Source organism: Oratosquilla oratoria, chromosome 13 (genome assembly GCF_046742065.1).
Source record: "Oratosquilla oratoria isolate Oo_2021 chromosome 13, ASM4674206v1, whole genome shotgun sequence".
Classification (NCBI taxonomy): Eukaryota; Metazoa; Arthropoda; class Malacostraca; order Stomatopoda; family Squillidae; genus Oratosquilla; species Oratosquilla oratoria.
Window position 1 is genome coordinate 33,257,731 of NC_134789.1, and position 20,408 is coordinate 33,278,138.

At 39.9% G+C, this 20,408-nt stretch overlaps 1 protein-coding gene across 5 annotated transcripts in view; it reads right to left on the reverse strand.

Annotated features, from left to right (window-relative positions):
• PAN2 (PAN2-PAN3 deadenylation complex catalytic subunit PAN2) overlaps positions 1–20,408 on the reverse strand; it is a 70,508-nt gene that overhangs the window by 42,248 nt on the left and 7,852 nt on the right. For all 5 annotated transcript variants that reach the window (XR_012967105.1, XM_076196999.1, XM_076196996.1 and 2 more), the window contains exons 3-10: positions 19,214–19,359; positions 15,203–15,301; positions 14,932–15,101; positions 12,973–13,099; positions 9,813–10,009; positions 9,498–9,705; positions 7,338–7,475; positions 1,743–1,888 (exon numbers count right to left, since the gene is read on the reverse strand). Coding sequence is in view for 4 of the 5 variants with exons in the window: in XM_076196999.1 (XP_076053114.1) it covers positions 1,743–1,888; positions 7,338–7,475; positions 9,498–9,705; positions 9,813–10,009; positions 12,973–13,099; positions 14,932–15,101; positions 15,203–15,301; positions 19,214–19,359 (1,231 nt within the window). In the remaining variant the exon portion in view is untranslated. The remainder of the gene's footprint in view (positions 1–1,742; positions 1,889–7,337; positions 7,476–9,497; positions 9,706–9,812; positions 10,010–12,972; positions 13,100–14,931; positions 15,102–15,202; positions 15,302–19,213; positions 19,360–20,408) is intronic.

A 20,408-nucleotide genomic window follows, 5' to 3' on the forward strand; every position in this document is an offset into this window, starting at 1 on the left:
TATATGATGTTGTCGTCTGTGCGTCGTCACTACTGTGACATACTTATACTTTAGTTTTTCAGTATTTAAAGTACTTATAATTAAAATATGTTGATAATTTTTACTGTACTTACTTATTATATAATAAGAATTAAGCCATGAAAAAATCAGTCAAATTGGTGAAACTATAAGCAAGTTACAGATATATTCATATTTCAAGTTGCCATATCTCCGTTCGATATTTTTCTACTTTTTTTTAATCATAAAAAATCTAATATACATTAGATTTAGATGAAACTTACAGGGAATATTACTTTTAGTAACTGCTAGGGCCGATCGTTCGAATATTTTGAATAGGATGAAAGAGTTCGGAGTAATAATGGAAACAAGAGCAAAAAAATTGTATTTTTCACGATTTTTGCCAGACATTAAAATTGAAATGCCTGTATACAAAAGTATAAAGGAAATTGTTCAATTACTCAATGACCGGCCCTAGGTGTGCCTACTGACTAATCATAGCCAAAATATAAAACAAATTGGTCCACGTATTATGGTGCTGTGCACTTTTAAATGTCGCTACTGGTATACGTACATGTGTACATGTGTACATGTGTACATACATCATTTTGCTTCACCTAAAATGTAGGCAATATGGATACCTATTTACCTGAGAAGTTTCAGCTCTTTACTCTAAATATTTTAGAAAATGACCTCCAGGTGTCGCGTACCCCCTTAAACAATCTTTTACATCACTGTCTTGTTCTATGCATCTCCTCAATATACATATACCTAGTTGTAGTATATACAGGATAACAGCTTTGTTTGTGGGGTTAAATCTCTGCATTCTCAATGATCAATTCTGACCTTAGATTTACCCATTTTATATAACTACTATTTCTTCATCCAAAATAATCCAAGAATCAATAATCCTACCTGGAAAACCATATCTTTTAACCTCTTCAATACAAGTCAAATATTCACACACACATTAGCTGCCTGTATGATGATTCATCACAATACGCACACTATAGAATATAAAGTTACAGCTGTTATATTCATTTTCTTCCACCCAGAATATCTATAACCACAGAAAATGTGATCAAGCCTGTTCACAGAATACAGGGGTCACTCAGCTACAACTACAAAATAAATATAATCAGGACGCTGATGCCAGCATCCTCATATACTCACTCACACTTCATGATGCTTATATAGGCATCATCATATTTCAGGGGTCCCTCAAATATTTATTCTTTTCTTAATTCTATCTAATGGTGTCTGGTTTTCCTCTGGTCCCACACAAAGAGGTCCTATTCTCAAGTATACCTTCACCTTTTATGAGTCTTATCATTATTATTAAATCACATCTCTCTTCTAACATTGGCAGCTTCAAAATATTCTATAACTCTTCATTTGTTTTATCAGCAAGATCTGGAACCATTTTAGTTTATGTTCTCAGAATATACTCTATTTTGTTTATATTTCTCTTTTTGTGTGACAATCCACTGTAGTACACTCCAGTCTAGGACAAATAAGGTTTTTGTTAATTTCTTTATCATGTCTTTGTCCATATAGTGGAATGCTATGCTCATGTTCTTCAGGAGATTATAAGTACCCAATATAACAAATTTAGTTCTATTAAGTCCTAGTGACAGCTGGAGGGGAAGCAAGGAAACTGAGGAGCATATTTTTTAAAAGTGGCACATTTTCAATAATTTTCTAACTTTTTAGTTCACATGCGATAGAAGTAAAGGTCAACAAACCTGTAACTGGTTCTCATGTACTTGGCTGGCCAGTCTGACAATAGTGGGCCATTTGGATAATACATGTGGATGGAAGCGAGAGTGGAGGTTGTGTCTGTTAATGGAATGGTTTTGGTCTGCTCCATTATATCAGGCATTATTGTCTCCTGTAACATTATTAAAAAGAAATTATAACAATAATAATAACAATAATAATTAATAATAATAATAATACATACATATACCAAGGCTTTTTCCCCCTCACAAGGGAGGTAGCCTAAGTCAAAAGCATAAATCCACTCCCACCCATTTCATCCCCACATACTCCACTCCCATTCACCACCCCTCACTCCCCCTTTTCTTGGCTCCTCCTGGATGACCGATCATCCCTGCATCTCACCCTGGGTCAGAAGCAATGCAGCAAGACATAGCACATCCACAGCAAGGCCACTTCATTTAGTCAGCAACCTACCCCCCTCTATACTCTCATACAGAAAAAGAGAAAACGTTGAGAAATCCCTTTGGGTTTCATCAAAATATCATTCACACATACTCCCTTAATCCTCTCATCCCCCACTCACTCCCTTCTATGCATCACAGCATCATCCATACACAACCATTCCCCACTCCCCCCATCTTCTGTCTTCTCCCTTCCTTCTTCATCAGACATTCCCCATTTTTATCAATGCCCCTTTAAACCCCATCCATCTCATCCTTGGTCACAACTTCATATTCACTCAATCCACCTCTGCCTTCCACAACTCTTTTACTAATCTTTCCTCACTCAATTTTCCCATGTGTCCAAACCATTCCAATACTCTTTCATCAGCCTTATTTCCCAACTCCCTTTCCACCCCTGCTTTCCTCACTTCCTTGTCTCTCACTCTATCCAGCCTAGCAACACATTTAAACTCTTCCTCTCTTATATTCCATGTTTCTGCCCCATACAGTGCTGTCAGCACAATCACTCCTTCATACAATCTCCTCTTAGCATCCATTCCCAAATGTCTATTTCTCATTACACTTTTTAATCCACCAAGGCATTTATTTGCTTCTCTCAATCTATATTCTACCTCCACTCCTCCCTTTCCTGCCACATTCGCACCCAAGTATCTAAAACTATCCACTTCCTCCAGTCTCTCTCCCTTAATACTCACTTCCAGTCTGCTGCCATTTTCTCTCCTTGTACATCTCATCATCTTACTTTTACCCACATTTATCTTTAACTTCCTTCTTTTGCACACATTCCCAAACTCTGTCACTAACTTCCTCAATTCCTCCTCTAATCCTGCTATAAGCATAGTGTCATCAGCAAACAACGACTGGATTACCTCTCACTTTTCTTCATTTTCTTTAACCATCTCCAATCCCTGACCCACCACCCTTGCATTTACCTCTTTCACCACCCCATCCATGTATAAATTGAACAGCCAGGGTGACATAACATATCCCTGACGAAGTCCCACCTTTACCTCAAATCACTCACTCTCTCCATTTTTATTCTAACACAGGCTCTACTACTCTCATAAAAACTTTTGGCTGCTCTTAACAGCTTCCCTACTATTCCATATATCTGCAATACCTCCCACAATGCCTTCTTATCTACCTGTCATAAGCCTTTTCCAAATCAATAAAAGCCCAAAATACGTCCTTACCTTTTCCTATAGCTTTCTCACATACCTGTCTGAAACTACTACATTCACACTTGTCCCCTTTTCCCTTGTAAAGTGGGGCTATGCAAGCACTCCTCCAGTCCTCCGGCACTACCCTCTCTTAAACAAACATTAAATAACCTCACCAGCCAGTCCACCATCACTGTAGCTCCCTTTTTTTTTAGACATTCTGCATGTCATCCATCTAACCCATGTGCCTTACCTGCTCTCATCATTTTAACAACTGCCTCCACTTTCTCTTTCCTTATTTCTCCTCCATTTTCCTCACTCATCATGGTCATTTTCTTAGCACTTCCCACAACAACTACATTTCCCTCCCTATCCTCCTTCACATTTAGCAACTCCCTTAAATACTCTGTCCATCTTCCTCTTATTGCCTTCTCTTCTATTATCACCTCTACATCTGCACTTTTTACCTTTTCTTCTCTACTTCATTTGGCTCCTCTTCCTCTCTTAATTTCTTCCCAAAACATCTTTTTATTACTTTCAAAATTTTCTGTCATACTCTTATCCCATTTCACATCTGCTCTCCTCTTTCACTCTTTTATCTTATGCTTTACTTCTCTTCTCTTTTCTTTATATCTCTCATATGACTCCCTCGTCCTATTTTGTAACCAATATGTGAAAGCTCACTTCTTCTTTTCAACCTTGTTTGCCTCCTCATCCCACCACTCACTACTCTTCCTTCTATTTATTCCCATCCTCCTTGTTCCACACACCATCTTTGCACACTTTGTGACTCCCTCCTTGAACCATCCCCATTCCTCCTCCACTCCTAGTTCTACTCTATCCTTCACTCCCTCCCACTCCTCTCTCAGCTTCTTCTTGTACTCCTTTTCTTTCTCATTTAAACAGTTTACTTTAAGCACCTCCCTACCTTCTGTCCTTTTCCTCTTTCTCCATCTATCCTTCACTCTCAACATATATTCTACCAAAAATTGATCTGATATTCCCTCACTCTCTCCCCTTAGAACATGTACATCCTTAACTCTTCCTACTATTCTCCTGGTTACCACTATAGTCCATTAATGCTCTATCTACCACCCTTCCATCCACCACCCTCTCCCATGTGTACTTATGATTCACTTTCTTCCTAAACACTGTATTTGCTATCATCAACTCTCTAGACACATCACCATCAATGCTCCACTAAGATTTTTTCCTGGAACTCCACACTTACCAACCACTCTGTCTATTGGTTCATTTCCTATCCTAGCATTAAGGTCTCCCAATACCACTACATTGACATTTCTCCCTAATCCCTCTATGCACTCATTTAACCTCTTCACTCCGGGGCACATCGCACGTCTGGCAGCATTAGCTGCCAGATGTGCGATGTTGTGTCATAATAATCACATTATAAAAAATAAAGTCACTGCTCAATCGCTCGTTCTCTTTCACCCGTGAATTTTGATAACCAAAGAAAATATGATGAAGCCAGTTTAGAGAGAATGAGGGTCACGCAGGTATGACTACAATAAATATAATCAAGATGCCGTCGTCGGCATCATCGCGTACCCACATCCTCATGACACCTATGTAGGCGTCACCGTATGGAAGTGGTTAAATCTATCCAAAAAGCCTCCCTTTCTACTAAACTCTTCTCACTACCAGGCCTATAAGCACTTACAAAAACCAACATCTTCTTTCCCAGTTCCACCTTCATCAACATTAACCTTGAAGAAAGCTTCCACTCCACCACACGGTTACCTATCTCTTCACTTACTAATATAGCTACCTCTTGTCTCCCTCATCCTCTCTTCACTCCCCAGATCCTCCCAACTATGCTCCCAAACTCAAACTCACCCCTCCCTTTCAACTTAGTTTCACTCAATGCCAACACATCCATCTTTCTTCTCACAAACATACTGCCTATCTTTTCCCTTTTACTCTCATCTGTACCACATCCATGCACATTAAAAGACCCAAACCTTAGGGTACTGGTTGGAAAACTCCTTCCAGACCCTCTTACGCCTTTACTTTTTTTAGAAATGTCCCCTTTGGGGCTACAAGGAGAAGGATGCCTAGTCCTATCCCCATCCTGTTTTTGTTCCCTCATACAACTCAAGTGGAAAGGCTTGGTGGCAGTATTCTTTCCCCCACCACCACAGGCTTCGCCGAAATGAGAAAATGAATATTCAGAGAAATGGTACAGGACAGTAACAACAGTGGGGGAACAGCGTAACAGAGGGACAGTCACAGTATAATAAAGTATCATTTCTCTATGAATAAAGATTTCCTCTATCACAGACAAAATGATGTGTGCCTCTGGTCCATAGGGGTGCCCCATATAGGACCTAAAGTATCAGCTGCATGCTACTTAGCAGCTTTTAACCCCCCAATAACATGCAGCCAATACCCCAGATGGGGTGAGTGATGCTTGTGAGTGACACTTGTGTTATTATTATTATTGTAATAGTGATAAAACTCATGAAAAAAGTGCACTACTCGTAGTTAATAACTTATTTCCAGTAAACCTATGCAGTCATGAAGATTGTATCAAATGCAAGTTGAATGTATGTGCTTTCTACTGGTACATTAATTACGTCTATCTGATAAGTAGTTTAGAAGTTACAAGGTGAAGAAGTTTTGTTTACATTTTATAAAACATCCTAGCAGTAGAAGTGAGGTATATTCCTAAGACACCTGCAGTATAACGGGAAAAAAAAAAAAGAAAAAAAAAAAAGAAAGAAAAAAAAAATATTCTCCTTTTCTGCATGAGGGGACAGAGAAGGGGTCACAGTTTGAATGAAGTGGCCTTGCTGTCAATGTACTGTGTCTTGCTTCTGACCCAGGGCAACGGGTGGGATGGAGGAATAACCTGTCATCCAGGAGGAGCCAAGAAAAGAGGAAGGGAGGGAGGGGTGGTGAATGAGAGTGGAGTGGGTGAGGATGAAATGGGTAGGAGTAATATTATGCCTTTTGACTTTGGCTACCTCCCTTGTGAGAAAAAGCCCTTGGTATATGTATGTATATACCATGGGCTTTTTCCCCCTTACCAAAGTCAAAAAGCATATAGCTACCCCCATCCATTTCATTCCCACCCATTCCACTCCCATCAACTACCTTTTCCTCCCTCTCATCTCAGCTCCACATGGATGACAGGTCATCCCTGTATCCTGCCCACAGCCCTGAGTCAGAAGCATCACAGCATGGCACAGCACATCCACAGCAAGGCCACTTCACTTAATCAGTGACCCCCCCTCTACATCCCCTCATGCAGAAAAATAGAAGATGGGAAGAAATCCCTTCAGGCTGTGTCAAAATGTCATTCACACATAACCACTCCCTAAAATTCCCCCTCCCCCAACTCCTCTCTTCCTTTCATCACAGTATCACAGCCATTATATACATACACATGTATTTACTATACACAGACATTTTCCACTCACCCCTATCTCTTGCCTTCTCCCTTGCTCTACAGATATCTCCCACTTGCTCAACACCCCTTTCACCCCATCCACCCATCTCATCCTTGGTCATCCCCTCATGTTCACTCCAGCCACCTCTGACTTCCACATATCTTTTACTAATCTTTCTCACTTCCTCATTTCTCACTATATTCAACCTTGTAACCACTACCATACTTCTCAGACATTTCATCTCAAACACATTTAAACATTTCCTCTCTGCCTCTCTTGAATTCCATATCTCTGCCCCATAGAGTACTGTCAGCACAATTAACCCCTTCATATTATCTCCCCTTTGTATCCATTCCCAAATGCCCATTTCTCATTACATTTTTTTTATCTCCCAAATCATTTGCTTGCTTCTCTCAAGATGAGATGAGATGTACAAGGGGAGAGGATAGCAACAATTTGGTAGTAAGTCTTAAAGGAGAGAGGCTGGAAGAAGTGGACAGCTTTAGGTACTTTGGGTCACATGTGGCAGGTAAGGGAAGAGTGGAGGTGGAGGTAAATTGTAGATTGGGAAAAACAATTACCTGAGAAAAGTTGTTGAAGACTGGCTTATTTCCTGTCGTGTAAAGATACAAGGAGCCCATGTTGTCTCCAAACACCAAAGCTTGTGATGATGAAGCAATATCAAAGGATGTGACAACACTCTCTGGAGAACAGCTCAACTGCAATGGGTAGAAATTCACGTGTCAGAACTTTAGTTACCATTGTCTACAAGAAAGTGACTTATTAACTCTTCTGAGTTATAAGACTCAGAAGCATTTCCTATATTATCAGCACAATGAAATGTTAACAAAGGAAATACTTATATCTATATCTATCTACATATCAAGGTCTTTTTCCCCTTTACAAGGGAGGTAGCCATGTCAAAAGTCATGTACCCACTCCCACCTATTTCACGCCCATCCACCACCCTTTCCTCCCTTTCATCTTAGATTCTCATGGATGATGGGTCATCTTTGTATCTCACCCCTGGATCAGAAGCAATGTAGCGAGACACAGTACATCCACAGCAAGGCTGTTTCATTTAACTGGCAACCCTCTCTCTGTCCCCTCATGCAGAAAAAGAGAAGATGGAGAGAAATCCCTTTGGGTTGCATCAAAATATCATTCACATCTAACCACTCCCTACCACCCCCCTCCATCTAAATATTATAATTGGAAATCAAGGATATATATAAGTTGGAACTGTACATGATTTTGAGCCTAGGTATGATCAAATTGGAGAGTAGGAGACAGGACCCAACATCTACTCCTTTCCTGTATACTACAACTGGGTAAGTACACTAATACAACACAGTCTACAGTTTTTTCCCTTTGGAGAACCCAAGGAATGTTACCAGCCACTGTGGAGTTGCAGGTTTTCCAACAAATCAAATTTAAATTTGAGGCAACAATTAATTAATTAGAGAGAATACCAAGGGCAGCAACCAAGATGATCTCAAGTTTAAACAAGACATATGAGAAAAGACTGGGAAAACTGGGGATTCCCAAACTGGAAGGTAATATGATGATATTTAAACAAGAGAAAGGTATAGAAAAAATGTACAAAACACAAAGGTTCTGCTAGTATTGGATGAAAGATCAACAAAAGGTTAAGTACAAAGTTGAAAATTTTGAGGATAGCTTGAAATGAAAGTGGGGCTGCACTAGGGTTGTGTAATGTCACTATGGTTGCTCAGCATGTACAGATAGTCGTCGACTTACGACCATTTTGTCTGATTTATTATCATGCACTTAAATAAATGAATGAGCTCCATTGGCGCAGCATAGTACCATTCACAAAAACAAATGTTTCCTGCCACTGATTACGACCCCGCACTCATGTGGTGCACCGAATCAGTCCTTGTCAGGATTGGTGGATGCCAGGTAGGGGCTCTCCAGTGGGTAAACACTAGAAGACCAATTGGTTTATCTGCAGGGAAGAGTAGAGTTTCACTTAATCTCTTTCGCAAGGCATGGCCCATGGGACCGCGGCTTGATTGTAGTGATTCGCTAGGTGTTTGGCACCAAGTGACTTCTGGCTCCAGGTGTGAAAAGAGAGACAAATGTTGAGCCCCATGCGCCGGGCAACTGGGAGGAGGTCCCAAGGTGATGACTGTGGCTTTGCGAGTGGTGAGAGACACAGCTATTGGAAGTGATGATGTTCCTTGGGTTCTAAGGCGATCTGTGCTTTTGACGGGGTCCGTCGGGCCTTACATACCAGCGAGTCAGTCCGAGACGGCTAAGTCAGCTAGCATCCTGTGCACTGGTTGGCACCTGTCGTTATTGCTGTCCCATAACTCATTGTCGCTACTTTCGGGAATGCAGCCTAGCTCATCCCAGCAGAGCTCTTGTTCTGCGTGTCAATTGGCTGAGAGTGAGCCACCATGAACTACAGCACATTGAGTAAAGGATAACTGCCTAACACAACCCGACGGAAGTCTCGGGTAGAGATGAGGTTGTTTAGATCCTCAAAAAGAAATCAGCAAAGTAGTTGTACTCCACATATCCCAGCAGCTGGGATATGAATTCCTCGAATTGTGGGGAAAGGTTCTTCTCTGGGGTATGATAGATAATGCTAACATTTTTAACCATTAGTTTAAAACAAAGACTGACTTGAGACCGAATTTACTTACAACTGGTCAATCAGAACCTAACCCAGTTGTAAGTTGACGACTACTTGTATAGAGAAAATTAAGTCTTACCTGATAGCTCATACTCATGATGGCATCTGGCTGTGCAGCATCCATCATCTGCCACTGGCCCACAAGTGATACCACAGTAAGACACGATGATAATCCCGGGACAAAACGGAGGAAGAATGGGGGAATCATGCACCTCAGAGGTAAGGACAGCTTCATCATGCGCATGTCATATACCATAACAAACTGATCCCCCATCATTTGACCCATCCTATGTGAAATTAAAGAGTCATTAGCTATCTAGTCAAATTTAGTACAATATCACTATATCACAGTCTGCGAAGGTATTGTAAAAAGAAAATAATAAATTATAACAACCTTTGTGAAAATCCACATGTAACAATGTAGTTGCCTTGAACATCAAAATCTGAGAGACTTCCACTGTGCGCCTGGAAGTAGTGCTCTTCTCGTAATGTACGAGGGTCATGGAGCACTATTCTGCCTGACATATCTCCATGACACACAAAACGAGGATGGTCTCTTAATATTACACAACCTGGTTCACCTACATCATACTGGAAAATATAAAACAAAATCAAAATGTATGTTAGCAAATAGTAAAATACATATAACTACAATGCCAAAAGTTTAGTAAGAATATATTCATAATGGCCAATTAAATGAAGTGGTTTTGCTGTGGATGTGCTGTGTCTTGCTGCATTGCTTCTGACCCAGGGAAATGGGCAAGATGCAGGGATGACCCGTCATCCAGGAAGAGCCAAGATAAGAGGGAGGGAGGGGTAGTGAATGGAAGTGGAGTGGGTGGGGATGAAATGAGCGGGAATGGAATTATGCCTTTTGACTTTAGCTACCTCCCTTGTAAGGGGTATGTATATCCACATGACTAAATTTTTGTTATAATAACATAAGCTTATTCATGGAGGGATTTGTGACGAACTATTACATCCTCAATTGGTAGCATCAGTATACTTCCACACACCAAAAACAGATGTTGCTTAACTGATTCCTGGTATCAGTAGTGAGCATTTGTGTTTGATTTATACTTGTTCTAGCACCATTTTTCTTCATAAGTAATTTTAGTGCTTTTGTGGGATAAAATATGACAGAAAACTTACTCATCTCATGTTGATGTTGTGGGACTGGTGTGTTTGTACAAGATGGGTCAATAGAGTGATAGAGAGACAATAGAGAGATAGAGTAAAGAATGAAGATATCAGAAAAAACATTGGTGGCTACTTCATGCTATGCAAAACAGATGCCACCCAGCTAAGATGGCTGGGACATTTAGAAAGAATGGAAGAAGAGAGTTGCATGGGGATGCTGGGAGTGGACACTGGGCAGAAAAAGACCACGATGAAGACTGAGAACGAGATAGAAAGAAGCTGTTAAAGAAGCCCTCAGTAGACATGACTTGCCTAACATAGAAACTCTAAGGGAGGAAGGGGTCTTCCAAGATAGAGCCAGATGGAGAAACATGCTGGTACCACTGACAGGTATAATGCTTACTACTGGGAGCTTAAGTAAGAAGTAAGTACATACATACATATACCAATTGCTTTTTCCTCCTTACAAAGGCATAAATCCACTCCCACCCATTTCATCCCCACATACTCCACTCCCATTCACCATCCCTCCCTCCCTCTTATCTTGGCTCTTCCTGGATGACTGGTCATCCCTGCATCTTGCCCACTGTCCTGGGTCAGAAGCAATGGAGTAAGACACAGAACATCCACAGCAAGGCCACTTCATTTAATCAGTGAGCCCCCTTCTCTGTCCCTGTGTGGAGTATTGGCTGCATGTTATTGTGGGGTTAAAAGCTGCTCGGTAGCATGCAGCTGATACTTTACAGGGTGCCCCTATGGACCAGAGCCACACATCATTTTTTTCTGTGAAAGAGGAAATTTCTTTTCATAGAGAAATGATGCTACTTTATTATAATGTGACTGTCCCTCCATTATGCTGTTCCCCCACTCTTAGTGCTGTCCTGTACCACTTCTCTGACTATTCATTTCCTTTTTCACAAAACCCTGTGGTAGAGGAGAAAGAATACTGCTGAGTACTCTCACTGGAGTCATCAAAGGTGACAAAAATGGGATGGGGATAGGACTAGGCACTGAAAAAAAAAAAAAAAAAAAAATATGATTGTCATCTCGGTTCTCTTTTGCAGGAGATCCATGGCCCCTAGGACACTAACCAAGGCCATCAATGCCCAATGAAAAGAATCTATAAAGTTGTCTGGAGAGAGTGCAACACAATGTAACACATTGTTTACATAGCCTATGTCTTCTGTGTGGTGATTGCATCTTGGGCATTTACAATGGAAGGGTTCATCTGGAATGAGCAATGTTACCGAGATGAGAATACTGAGTGAGAATACTGGTCCTTGTGGAACTCCATTATACAGACATTTTGTCCCAGAAATTTGGTTGTTTTGTGTTACTCTGCACTGTCTGCTAGCTAAGAAAGCCATTTTTTGTTGTTGATCTTTTCTTGATAGTATATGTCTGGGAACATCAAATACCCTTGTTATGCCTACTGCTACCATAACTTACTGTACTAGGGCAATAACTGCATATTAACATGCAGACAATATTTTAGGGATTATTTTGGGGTCTCCTATAGACAAGAACCACATATCATTTGTCAATGTAAATTTAACATATCTACTCATTGAGGAATGATGATAATTTTGTACTACAACTGTCCCTCCTTTATGCTGTTCCCTTGAACCCATCCTTTACCACTTCCATACCTCTAACACTTCCCATTCTCTGTGGTGGTGGTGGTGGTAGGGGAGGGAAAGTGATAAGTATTTTGGTAATGTGTTTTCCATACATGTCTTAAAAGGCAACTAAATGGGATAGGATTATGAAACTAAAGATCCTGTGCTCTGTATGTTCATTCTAAAAAATGTAGGCATAAACAGGTCTAGCAGGACTCCAAACAGATCCATAGTGATTGATCATAGGGAAAGCAGCAACAATGACGATGATGATGATATCTGGACTCTTTTTGAAGTTTCAATCCTGCAAAACTTGACTGACAGTTTTCTAAAAGCCTACAATGAGCTATCAAGTAGAAAGGAAGAGCTGTCAACTACTAGGGGAAGTGGCACTATTAATGACAACACCTTAAACAAGTAATTTCATCTCTATATGACATACTGACACCTAAACTTAAGGCATACTGTGTGTTGAAGTACTATTCATCAATCACAGGTAGGAAAAATAAAATATTCTTTTGAGTTCAATCCCTGCAAAGAATGACTCATTATAATTTTTTTCTAGTTTATATCTGATAATTTTATTCAACTGAGTAAAGGCCTCCATCTCATAAGTGTTTCAATGAACAAAGAGCCCCTTTATTCAAGAGTGTCCTCTGTTGAATGAAACTATCTGGCTTGAGTCAGAAACTAAACAAAATTTCACAATGTTGAAGATTTTGACAAGCTATAAGATAATATAAAACTAAATCCTACTTCTATTTTCACCATAAAACTAGTGACAAGTTTACTAACCACTTTGAGAAGCTCTTGTCTTGCTAAATCAAATTCCACCAGTCCACTTTGATGACCTCCCAGAAGAAGACGATGTGGGAAATTCCCCATTTGAAGCATACATTGCATATTTTCCAACTGGGCTGATCTGTAATTGAATTTCAACCATAGTGCAAGTCAATAATTGTATTCTGCATCATTGGAGTGGTTCTAAATTGAGACAAAAACAAGCAATAAACACATGTACCAATGGCTTTTTCCTCCTTACAAGGGAGGTAGCCAAAGTCAAACACATAAATCCACTCCCACCCATTTCATCTCATCCCCACATACTCCACTCCCATTCACCACCACTCACTCCCTCTTTTCTTGGTTCCTCCTGGATGACAGGTCATCCCTGCATCTAACCCACTGCCCTGGATCAGAAGCACTGCAGCAAGACACAGCACATCCACAGCAAGGGCACTTCATTTAAAAAGCGACTCCCCCTCCTCTCCGTCCCCTCATGAAGAAAAAGAGAAGATGGGGAGAAATCCCTTTGGGCTGCATCAAAATATCACTCATACATACTCCCTCACCCAATCACTTCCATGCATCACAGCATCATCCATACACAACCATTCTCCACTCACCCCTACCTTCTGTTTTCTCCATTCCTCAACAAACATTTCCCTCTTTCCCAGTGCCCCTTTTACCCCATCCATCTATCTCATCCTTGGTTGACCCCTCATGTTCACTCCTTCCACATCTGCCTTCCACACCTCTTTTACTAATCTTTCTTCACTCATCCTTTCCATGTGTATACACCATCCCCATACTCTTTCATCAACCCTATTTCCCAACTCCCTTTCCGTGTTGTGAACAGCTGCCCAGGATGTAACACTTCACCCCATACCATACAACACATAATGGAAGACTGCATTATACACAATCATGCACGCAAACAACACAACATATACTCTATAAAGGATTTGTGGGAAAACCCAGTTTCGGCTGTGGCCTTCCTTGGGGAGACGGGACTGCTCGGACAGACAGTCTAGGGAACGACAACAACAACAACAACAACAACTCCCTTTCCATTCCCACTCTCCTCCTCACCTCTTTGTTTCACAATTTATCCAGCCTAGTAACCCCTACCATACTTCTAAGGCATTTCATCTCAAACACATTTAAACTCTTCCTCTCTTATTTTCCATGTTTTTCCCCCATAGAGTGCTGTTGGCATAATCACTCATTCAGTCTCCTTAGCATCCATTCCCAAATGTCTATTTCTCATTACACTTTTTAATCCCACAAGGCATTTAATTACTTCTCTCAATCTATATTCTACCTCCACCTCCACTCCTCCCTTTCCCGCTACATTTGCACCCAAGTATCTAACGCTATCCACTTCCTCCTTTCCTCCAGTCTCTCTCCCTTAATACTTATTTCCCATTTGCTGCCATCCTCTCTCACTGTACATCTCATCACCTGACTTTTACCACATTTACCTTCAACTTCCTTCTTTCAAACACTTTCCCAAACTCTGTCACTAATTTCCTTAATCCCTCCTCTGATCCTGCTATATGTGCAGTGTCATCAGCAAACAACAACTGGCTCAACTTCCTCTCACCCTTCAGACTAACATTTAGTGTGCATCACTTTGCTCTAGCCTACATTCACTCATAACTTTCTTCTTTCACATAACCTTCCAAACTCAGTCACCAATGCAGTGCCATCCACAAGTAACACTATGTTTTTGCTAGATTTCATATTTACAAGAAATATAATAATTCTATAATAAAAATATTTACTGAATAACTATTACAACTGAGCATCAGCATGAAAATGTTATCTAAGCATAATGAATAACACATAAATGACTAAATTATTAAATAATGGTAATTATTGGAAATTACTCACAATGGAATACAGGGTAAAGTTACACAAACAGACTTGTCTACATAAAATAAAATCTTAAATCATGAAGGAACATCATACCTGTGAGAAAATACAGGAATGCCTTGACGTGTTCGCATATGTAGGGATGTTGGAGTCATGGTCAACAAGCCTGCATCAATGGTACGTAGATCTCGAATTTCTTCAGTAGCATGCACTTGATATGAGGTGTATTTCATCATATTGGTACTAAAATATGATGTAACATGTCCCTGTTGTCAAATATATACAATACATTAGTAATCATGCAAGTCATTCCTTACCAAGTAAAATCTACTTTCATTGTATATCAATGCAAATATATATTACTGACCCCGCTATTACCCATCCACACCAACTCTTCCTTCCTGTCCACAAAGACACTAGAGACCCCATACCGATCTCCACCATCCACAATAACAGAATGACTCTCCTGCAACAGAGTAAATGTTTGGTCAGCTATCTATAACTAAATATAGAATAAATTTACAACATCAATACATACATGCAAATTTCTGCAATCAGAAAATATAATAATTTCACCAAAATATCTGAACAATTGAGTTTAGTATTGAAATATATATATATATATATATATATATATATATATATATATATATATATATACATACGTATATAATGTGTGTATATATATATATACATGTATAAATATATACATATATATACATATAAATACATATATATATATATATATATATATATATATACATATACATATACATGTGTGTGTAAAGATGGTGTGTGGAACAAAAAGGACAGGAGGAAATAGAAGGAAGGGTAGTGAATGGTGGGATGAGGAGGCAAAGAAGGTTGTAGAAGAGAAGAAGCGAGCTTTCACAGATTGGTTACAAAATAGGACGAGGGAGTCATATGAGAGGTACAAAGAAAAGAAAAGAGATGTAAAGCAAAAGGTAAAGGAGGCAAAGAGGAGAGCAGATGTGAAATGGGGTAAGAGTATGACAGAAAATTTTGAAAGCAATAAAAAGATGTTTTGGAAAGAAATTAAGAGAGGAAGAGGAGGCAAATCAAGTAGAGAAGAAAAGGTAAAAGGTGCAGATGGAGAGATGATAATGGAAGAGAAGGCAGTAAGGGGAAGATGGTCAGAGTATTTTAGGGAGTTGCTAAATGTGAAGGAGGATAGGGAGGGAAAGCTAGTTGCAGTGGGAAGTGCTAAGAAAATGACTATGATGAGTGAGGAAAATGAAAGAGAAATAAGGAAGGATGAAGTGAAGGCAGTTGTTAAGATGATGAGAGCAGGTAAGGCACCAGTCTGGATGGATGCCATGCAGAATATCTGAAAAAAGGAGATACAGTGATGGTGGTCTGGCTGGTGAGGTTATTTAGTGTTTACTGCAGAGAGGGTAGAGTGCCGGAGGACTGGAGGAGTGCCTGTATTGTTCCACTTTACAAAGGAAAAGGGGACAAGTGTGAGTGTAGTAGTTTCAGTGGGATTAGCTTGTTAAGTGTAGTTGGGAAGGCTTATGGAAGGATCTTGATTGAGAGGATTAGGAGAGGAACAGAGGGAGTAATTGGCAAGGAACAGTGTGGATTTAGGACAGGTAGAGGTTGTGTAGATCAGATATTTGTGGTAAGACAGATTTGTGAGAAAGTTATGGGAAAAAGTAAGGATGTTTTTTGGGGCTTTCATGGATCTGGAAAAGGACTACAACAGGGTAGACAGAAGGCACTGTGGGAGGTTTTGCAAATATACGGGATAGGAGGAAAGCTACTAGGAGCTGTCAGGAGTTTTTACGAGAGTAGTAGAGCATGTGTCAGGATTAGAAATGGAGAGAGTGAGTGGTTCAAGGTAAAGGTGGGACTTCATAAGGGATGTGTTATGTTGCCCTGGCTGTTCGACAGGGTAGATGGAAGGCACTGTGGGAGGTTTTGCAGATATACAGGATAGGGAGAAAGCTAATAGGAGCTGTCAGGAGTTTTTACGAGAGTAGTAGAGCATGTGTCAGGATTAGAAATGGAGAGAGTGAGTGGCTCAAGGTAAAGGTGGGACTTCGTCAGGGATGTGTTATGTCGCCCTGGCTGTTCAATTTATACATGGATGGGGTGGTGCAAGAGGTAAATGCAAGGGTGGAGGGTCAGGGATTGGAGATGCTTAAAGAAAATGAAGAAAAGTGGGAGGTGAGCCAGCTGTTGTTTGCAGATGACACTGCACTTGTGGCAGGATCAGAGGATGAAAAACTTCTTGCATGAAAGAAAAATGAGAGTGGTGATAAGAGACAAACACTCTAATTAGGGTGAAGTGATTAGTGGAGTTCCACAAGGAACAGTTCTGGCCCCAATAATGTTTGCTATATATATTAATGACATGGATAAAGGAATTGAAAGTTATATGAGCTTCTTTGCGGACGATGGAAAATTGTTGAAGAAAGTGAACACTGTAGAAGATTGCAGTGACACTATGGTCACCCAGTACTAAAAAGAATATAAGGAAACTAGAAAGAATACAGAGAGCAACGACAAAGTTGGCACCAGCTCTTTCCAAATCAACATATGAACAAAGATTATCAAAACTGGAACTACCAACACTGGAGCAGAGAAGAGAAAGATGTGATCTACTGACTATATATAGAATCATGAAAGGAATGGAAATCCTTGATAGGAATGATTTACTAAAAAATAACAATGGAAAAACAAGAGGTCATGAAAAGAAACTCAAAAAGGATAACTATAGAAGAGATCGGAAAAAGAATAGCTTCCCACACAGAATGCTGGATATCTGGAATAACTTGGATAAAGAAACAGTGTGCGCAAATACTATTCAAGATTTTAAGAAAAAACTTGATGCTGAAAGATACAAAGACGGGTCATCATGAGCATATCTCCCATCCTGTGTAATACCACTAGGTAAATAAACAAGAAATGGAAAAGCTGTGCCAGGGAAATTATGAATATACAGAAGTAGAAATGGCTGAAATTATGAACAATCATTTCAAATATGTATTCACAATTGAAAGTTCACAGAACTGTGAGGGAATAGAGAGAGATCCCCCCTAATGAAGGCAATAACTGTAACAAAGAGGGAAATCAGAGACCAAATAAAACACCTTGATGTCAGAAAATCACATGGTCTGGATGGAATTGCAAATTGGATATTGAAAGAATGCATAGAAGAGTTGAGATAAAATATATGAGATAATTAAATACCAACTCAAGGTAGGAAAGGTACCACAGGACTGGAAAAATGCAAATATTGTACCAAAATATAAAGGAGGAAACAAAGGAAATCCAACCAACTACAGACCGGTCTCCCTAACAAGCACAACAGCTAAAATATATGAAAAAGCTATCAAATGTAGATGGGTTAAACCTCTGGAAGAAAAAGATATAATGAATCCAAATCAATTTGGATTTAGACAAGGAAGATCATGTACAACAAACCTGATCTGCTTCTATTCGAGACTAATAGAAATAATACAAGAAAGGGATGGATGGGCAGACTGTGCCTTTCTAGACCTACAAAAAGCATTTGATAAAGTACCACACAAAAAACTAATAAGAAAAATAGAATCAATAGGTGGCATCAAAGGAAAATTATTGGAATGGATGGAAGACTTCCTGACTGGAAGAAAAATGAGGGTAGTAATTAGAGACAAATAATCAAATTGGGAGAGGAAATGATAAGTGGTGCCCTGCAAGGTTCAGTATTGGCTCCAATCATGTTTGCCATATATATAAATGACATGGATGAAGGAGTGGAGTGTTATATGAATTTCTTCGCAGATGACACAAAAATACTAAAGAAAGTTAGAACAGAGGAGGATTGTGAATCATTTGGCATTTGACTATTTGGATGAGGAAATGATTTAAAAAATATTAGTTACACTAATAAGACCAAAACTGGAATATGCAGCAACACTATGGACACCCAGTACTAAAAAGAATATAAAGAAATTAGAAAGAATACAAAGAGCAATGACAAAGTTGGCACCAACTCTCTCCAAATTAACATATGAACAAAGATTGTCCAAATTGGAACTACCAACTCTGGAACAAAGAAGAGAAAGAGGAGATTTACTGACTATTTATAGAATCATGAAAGGAATGGAAATCCTAGAAAGGGATGATTTATTAAAATGGGACAATGGAAAAATACAAAAAGAAACTCACAAAGGATAACTATAGAAGAGATCTGAAAAAGAATAGCTTCCCACATTGAGTACTGGATACCTGGAATAAATTAGACAAAGAAACAGTGTGTGCAGACACTATTCAAGATTTTAAGAAAAAACTTGATGCTGAGAGATACAAAGATGGGTCACCTTGAGCATAGCTCCCTTCCCATATAATACAACAAGTAAATACATACCTGATATTCTCCTCCCATGTGAAATTCTCCCTCTGGCCCAGGATGAAACTCATCTTGAGGCTCCACATATGCATCATCACAATTGCTAAACAGTTCTCTGTATGGTGAATTTTCATCTGCATATGGTGATGCTCCATTATATCCACCTTTAATAAGAAAAGAAAGATACTGATGATCAGAAAGTTATATTTTTTCCTCAGTACATATCCCATGTTTAGTTTCTAATCTTCTATTTACATACCAATAGGCTTCCCCCTTATAGAAGAGGTAACTATCCAAGCCAACCACTCCAACCTATCCCACTGGTCCTGGTGCGGCAGCATCTTCATCATGTGACCATCCCCGAACCCCATGAGTTGGGGGCCAAACTGCAGCAAATATCCCCCACCACCACCTCTATGCAGGTGGCACCTATCCCCAGGAGGGGCTTTGGTCACCTGGCAAGTACCACAATCCTTTTATAACATGTACTGTTACATTTTTCTGCATTGAGGAGTGTTTTTCTGGCGCTCACCCCTCTTCTTCTACTATTAGCCGGAGATGTAGAGAGCAATTCTGGGCACACCACAAAATACACATGCCCAACATGCTCCAAATCCATCACCTCAAGCAGACAGACAAAGGGCTCAGTTCAATGCAACATATGCAAAAATTGGGCTCACTTCATTTCTACAACACTTGCAAACACAAACCTCATTCCCACCTTCCCAACCACAGCCTGCACCCTTATCCACATCCAGCCTCCCCCTGCCCTTGTCCCCAATCAGTCCTCTCCCTCCTTTATCCCCAATCACACCTCTCCCTCCCTCTAACCCAGATCCTATACCTTCCCCATCAACACCCCAATCCCAGATGGCAACATACAACACATACAGAAAACATAACATCAACATATTACAACACAACTGACGGCATCAACACAAAAAAACATGAACTCGAACACTTCCTCAAACAACACAACATTGACATTGCCATCATACAAGAAACAAAACTAAGACACTCACACAAAACACCATCATTTCACAACTTCACCACCATTAGACAAGACTGGACCAATGGCAATGGTGGTGGACTCATCACCCTGATCCACCAATCCATCTGTTTTGTGGACACAAGCACCACAACCAAAATCCTCCCTCCTATCACAGATAACACTACAGAAATCCAATCTACTCTAATCTGCACAGGCAACAAA